The 6,004-nt window shown below is 56.5% G+C and overlaps 2 protein-coding genes across 2 annotated transcripts, besides 2 other annotated features; both read right to left on the bottom strand.

The window, feature by feature from the left end:
* Positions 1-60: 60 nt before the first annotated feature.
* Positions 61-301: a repeat region.
* Positions 302-2,609: 2,308 nt separating this feature from the next.
* LPMP_271550 (DNA-directed RNA polymerase II-like protein) lies at positions 2,610-3,014 on the bottom strand (the record flags this gene model as incomplete). Its single annotated transcript, XM_010701940.1, has 1 exon — positions 2,610-3,014. One exon carries the CDS (start codon positions 3,012-3,014, stop codon positions 2,610-2,612), a length of 405 nt encoding a protein of 134 aa, XP_010700242.1.
* Positions 3,015-4,759: 1,745 nt separating this feature from the next.
* On the bottom strand, positions 4,760-5,086 carry LPMP_271540 (hypothetical protein; the record flags this gene model as incomplete). The annotated part of the gene is made up of 1 exon (XM_010701939.1): positions 4,760-5,086. The coding sequence occupies one exon, from the start codon at positions 5,084-5,086 to the stop codon at positions 4,760-4,762; it is 327 nt and encodes a 108-aa protein (XP_010700241.1).
* An 858-nt stretch (positions 5,087-5,944) lies between these two features.
* Positions 5,945-6,003: a repeat region.
* Position 6,004: the final 1 nt, after the last annotated feature.

Below are 6,004 nucleotides of genomic sequence, written 5' to 3'. Positions count from 1 at the left end.
GGAATGGGGTCAAATGAAGCCGGGTATTGCGGGTTTGGACGTGTAGCCACTTTCTTCCTTGGGGTGGTGGCCAGGAACTCGCGTGCGGGTCGCCTGCTGGCACAACGCCATTCAGGGGCTGACCGCCAACATCAATAGCAATACACCGCCCTGACCTCCCTACATCATCGGTACGTGACCGTCCCTACCAGAGGTGGCTCGGCATTGGCCGGAATAGGGGCGGCTTGCCTTCCCCGGCAAGCAGAGTGGGGGGATTGGAGCCTGGATACCCCACGCATTGAGGTGTGCCCTGGCATCAGGGGTTGAAGGAGGACGGGGAACGGTGAAAAAAAAAAAGATGGCCCCGCAGTAGCAGACAAGGACTCAGCGTTGCAAAGACGCCAAGCATGCGGTGCGCTCCGTAGCACTTCTGGCCGAGCAGCGCGGCCCGCATGGCGACGGTGACGCGCACTGCACAGTAAGCAGCGAGCAGCAGAGTGGCAAAGGCATATCAATCGACAAATGATCGAAAGAAGCGAAACCGTTGCTTCGGAGAGCAGCACGACCTGCAGCACCACGCCCGGCTTGCGCAGAGCACGCTGCCACTGGAGCACATCAAAGACAACGTCGGAGGAAAAAGTGGCGAAGAGGACCAGGACCCAAAGCGCAAACAGGGCGATGCCGAGCGGTGTTCCTGTGAAGCCCGGTCCGTGATCTTTCTGTGGCCAGTGCTGCCACCTTTGGACGTGTTTCTGCACCGACTTCGAATGAGTGAAGGCCGACTGCACAGGGGACAGCAAGAGGGTGTGCGAGCGCTTCGCCACTGGCGGAGGCCGATGCGCTGAGGTCGGCCCCCCCCCGCCGCGTCTGTGGTCTCCAGTACAGCAGTAACCTCCTCTTGCAGAATGACGGCGTCACCGTCGCGCCGCTATCCCCTCTACTCACGTGCTCGTCCATGAGTGAGTGGCCCAGGCGCGTGTCCAAGAGCGTCCCCGTTGGTATGTTTTCGCTAACGAAGAGGCGAGCAGGTGAGTGAGTGAAAAGAGTAGGAAAAAAGGAATGGATTGAAGAGGTGAGGCGGATTGAAGTGAGGGACACGAGTAGGAGAGCGGCAAGCGAGAGCAAATAATCTACCGAAAAACAAAGGAAATGTGAGAAGCAAAGGAGAAGAGTGGGGCACGAGACACGGGGCTTGTGTTAGTCGATGTATGCGGGCTGCTGGTGTGTGTGTGTGTGTGGGGGGGGGGATGCTGGTTCGTGAGGCCGGGGCGTCACGAATGTGACTGACAGTCCACCACCTCTGTGGCTCTAGTTCTCGCGACAGTCGCCTACGGGCTCTGAGCTGGCAGATGGAGGCGAGGAGGGCCACGGTCGCCTCACACCAGCATTGCCCCCTCTTTTTCCTCTCTGCAAAGTTCACCGAGAACAGGGAAAAAATGCTGAGGAACTATAGAGTATAAAGAGGGAGTGGCTGGGGAAAGCGGACTGGTGCACGGTGTGACGGGAGCTGACGGAGAAGTAGCGCTGATGCAGCCTTGCAGAGGACATTAGAATCAAAAGGGAAGTATGTGAAGAGGCGCGGTAGAATCCAGAGCGAAGAAAAGGGGGTCCAGAAGTGCTCACCATACAATGATGTCTGTCCGACTCTTCGCCTTGGGGAGGGAAGGGGGATGAAGGACGCTGATGTGGCAGAGAATGACGATAGTGAGTGGTGGGTGAGCTGAATGCGTGTGTGGTTGAGGTGGGGGCGTGAGAGCAGTGAAGCACTGGGGACGGTCTGACCTGTGCGGTTGTTCCACAGTACACTCTGTTTGTGCGTCCGTTCTTTCCCAAACAGCACGACGAGAAGGGCCTTCATCCTCACCAACGCCGATGGAGGCAAGTCGAAGCGAGCGAGTGAGAAAAAGGAAGAAGAGCAAACACAATAGTCAGGAGCCAACCGAAAGCGCACAGAACACTGAGGCAGGTGAGGGGCAGTAACGCACCAAGTGGCGACCACCTCCGAGGACACGGAGGGGGGATAGGGAGAGAGGACACGAGGAGGCGGCCGCGTCGGTTTTAATGAGTCATCCAGGCAAGTGCTGGAAATACGCGCCTAAAGAAGTGCACGAGCTTCTCAGACGCTGTGTTTCCCCTCTGTTGGGAGGGGGCAAAAGAAAAGGTGGCGGAGAGTAGTTACGGGTGTATCGCCGTTTGCTCGTTTGTTTTGGTGAGCGTGCATGTGTGGTAGCTGCTGCGGCCCTCACTACAAGCCGCTCTTTTCACTCAGCTTTAGGAGTGAAAAGTCTGCGCGCCGGAAGAGAAAGAGAACGCTAACAGAAAACGATGTACCCACAAGAGAGCTACACACATACATATGCAAATGCATGTGGCACAGCAACGATCAAAAGCGCATCACGAGGTGCACTGTTAACAAGACTGCCTCATTCAGTTCCAACAAGACACAAAGGCGTTGATCGCAGGGGTGCATCTGCAAACAACCTTCACATACACGCAGCCAACATACACAGAGTCACCAGCTGACGCTTCTCATGTCCAGGGATCAGCGCACGTTAACAGACGCGCGTGTATCCACACGTCGCAGTCATCTGGCCATCCTGGCACACACGTTCTCTCCCATCTGTATTCGCTCATGAAGGGGACGCCTCGAGGCCCTTGAGTTGTGCCTCGCGCCGCAGCTGCTCCTCAAACATTTCTAAATCTTTTAAGCAGCCGTCGATCGCGTCTTGCAGCGCCTTTTTCGGGGCAGGAATTGATGTGTCCGTCCCGTTTGACCCCGTCTGCACGCGCAGCTCCACGTTGTGCTTTGTGGGATGCGGTACGCGGTAGCCGGCAATCTGCACGAATGGAGACTCGTGCAGCTTCATGCGCAGGAGGTTCGCTAGCGTGTGGTCCTCCTTCTCCATCTTGAAGAGGGAGGAATTGGCCATTGTGTTGGAGATCTGCTCCACAATCTTACGATCCCCCGGCAAGTCCACCAGACTGTCTGGGGTGATGTCGTTGCGGGAAATCAGCATGCCATGAGGAACCGCCATTGCTGGGATTCCTGTTAGGAGTGCAGGAGCAAAAAGAAAACACCAAACTGCGTGTCTCAGCGCGTGAGAGGAGGGAAGGGGAAGCAAACGAGGAGCGACGTGCGCGTCGGCGGAGGCTTTGCGCTTCAGAGACAGTGGGAGGGATTAAAAAGCCAAAGGAGAAAAGTGAGTGAGTGAGGAAGAGAGAGAGAGGGGTGAGAGCGGGGAAGGATGCGTCAGAGGTACGAGGGAAATGAGCAGCACGCCCGCCAGCGCTGTAGAGGGTTTCTGTGAAGCACTTACTGCGGCACAGAAAGAGGGAGGAGACGTGCTGGCGAGGAGACAGAAAGAGACAGTCGTGCCTGCTGCTGGCAAAGGGGAGCAGTACGAGTGGATGTAAAGGAGAAGCAGCCGTGGAGCATGAAGTCGACAGCGGCGCCTCAATAGCCAAAGAGGGGAAGAGGGGATCCTTCGAAGAGCTTGCCCCCCCCTGTGTTGTTTTGGTGTCACCGTAACGGCGCTTCGGTTTCTTGGGGTGCTGTGATGACCTCATGCTCCACGGCCTCTGAGACGGGTCTGGTATAGGTGCGGGAATACGCGTGGCAGTGCGAGGTGTGTGTGGGTGTGTGTGTGTGGGTGTTTCTCTACTCACGGATGGCCATTTCGTTTGCTCGCATACAGCCGCAAACCTCCACAAGGGGCGCAGGAAAGATGTGGAGAGGACATGACGAAGGGAAAAGAAGACTAAGTCTGAGGTCACCACACCTGAGCGGCTGCCGTGGAGCTGCCTGTCTCAGCTAGCTCATTTTACTTTCCCCTGTCCTCCCTCTAACTGGGACATTTTCTTGGCAACGGCACAGGAGAGAGAAGCTACGCCAGAAAATGGCAAGGTGCGTGGCCCGTTCTCTCTCTCGCTGCCGTGAGCCGAGGCAGGATAGCCCACGCCTATGCTTTCGCACTCCCCCCGCCAGCCCTTTCCGCACACTTGAAGGATAAAAGGTGAAGGACAAGTTGTGGTCGCCGGAAAGGATCAGTGCAGAGACTCCTGCGCTCCACAAAGGCGACCAGGCCACCGGTGACAACTTTGTACTTTCCTTTTTCTTGCAACGAGGAGGGCAAAACGGGGAGGAGGACTCTCGTTGTGGTGATCGTGGTGGACATCCCACGGCTTACCCTCCCTCCCTCCCATCCCCCCACCACCCCCACACACACACATATAAAACACGCACAGACACACACACCTCTCGTTAACGCGTGTGTGTGTGTGTGTGTGTGTGGGGGTGTATATCACAAGTAACGGCGTACAAGCGAAAAGGAAAAGCATTTTAAAACAATCAAAGGATGTAGTGACGCATTTTCCCGCTGAAAGGGTGGACAAGCGAGTGGCGCGCGCCGCATACCCCACAGGACCGCCTTCCCGCCTGCCTTCTCCACTAGGACTACGAAAGCTGAAATACCGAAGCCGAGGAAAAGAACAACAAAGAGGAACCCGCAGCGCAGGTGTGCACCTACCCCACCCGCACCCACAAACAGGGTCACGGATACCGGTTCGTTCGCCAGTACCTAGAGACAAACACCCGATGGCAAGGAAAGAGGAGGCGAGAGCACAGTGACGCATCGAAGTGCACGTCGCGCTGGTGAGAAGGTAAGAGCAGACCTTCTGAAAGCGACCCCCAGCATGAAAATACCACCGCCTCGCTCTGCACACTCCCCCTCTATGCTCTGCTGCTCATTCATGCCTACCAGGCTATTTTTTTTCTTCCTCTTTACTCGATAGACTTCTGGGTGCCATTCTCTTGGCAGCTGCTGCTACCGACTACCTGCACCTGAATTAGGTGACGCTTGTCGAACATGATATCGTGGTCAAAGAGGTAGCGCGCCTCACCATAGGCGATCCCGCTGCCAATGCCGGTGCACAGGGCCACAATCGCACTACGTGCTGCCGGCGAGCGGGCCAGCAAAAGACCTGGCAGAATGCCAGTGGCAAACCCAATTGTGGACTTGCGGATCAGCGTCTCAAGCGAGTGATCCCACTTCTCATCCGACGAGATAGAGGAGGTGGGGGTGGAAGCCTGCTTCGGTAGGGCAGACATCACCTCTTCAGTGTGCGCCAGATGTGTTTGCTTCTTCCGATGGCAGAGCAGTGGGGTTATGGGGAGTCAAATGGGAAAAAGGAGGGGGGGCGGTGGCGGTGGCGGTCTGCGGAACGGAAGCGTCGCAGTAAAGCGTTACCGGTGCACTGACGGATGCTCCGTCAACAAACCAGAAAAAAAGGGGGCACAAGACGGGAGAAACGAATGAAGGAGAAATTGCGAGGCCGAAACGCGCGATGAGGCTACTGAGCACGACTGCGCTTTTTTAGGGGGTGGGGATGGGGGGTCTGTGGTGAAGGCGACGAGTCGCTACAACGTCGGTAAAAGTGAGTAGGAAAAAGAAGAGAGGTGAATCTAAAGCGGGAGAGAGGGTGGGGGAGCGAGATGGGGTGAGGGAGTGTGGGTGTGTGTGTGTGTGGGGGGGGACAGTTGCTCCTGTGCGTGCAACCTTCACCCTCACGCTCGTTCTTTCCGTGTTGTTCTTTCTTTGGTCCTCTCTGAAGAACTCAAAATGGAGAGGCGGGGAGGGAGAGGGCGGACAAGAACAAAAAAAAGAAAGACACGGTAGCCCACGGAGTAGACCAACAAGCACAGCGAGAACAGCCATCGATTAATAAATCAGGACAACGGAGTGACAAGAGTGGGGAGAGTCATAGGCGGGGAGAAGTTGCATGCAAAGGGGGGAGGGAGGGGGTGGGAAGGAAAGGAGAGGAGCGGAGAGTTCGTAAAGTGGTAGAGAGGAGGAGACTCACGAGTCAATGTGAAGCCGCGGCCCAATGCAGGAGTGGCTCCCCATGAAGAGGCGTACACCGCTGACCGGCGATTTGCATCACCTCTTTTCTTCCGCTGCCTCAACGTGTCCACGCTCAGCCATTACAACGTGAACGGAACTGCACTCAACCCCCGGCCTGCCACGGA

This window comes from Leishmania panamensis (assembly GCF_000755165.1).
Source record: "Leishmania panamensis strain MHOM/PA/94/PSC-1 chromosome 27 sequence".
Classification (NCBI taxonomy): domain Eukaryota; phylum Euglenozoa; class Kinetoplastea; order Trypanosomatida; family Trypanosomatidae; genus Leishmania; species Leishmania panamensis.
This window is presented reverse-complemented; position numbering and strand designations above follow the sequence as displayed.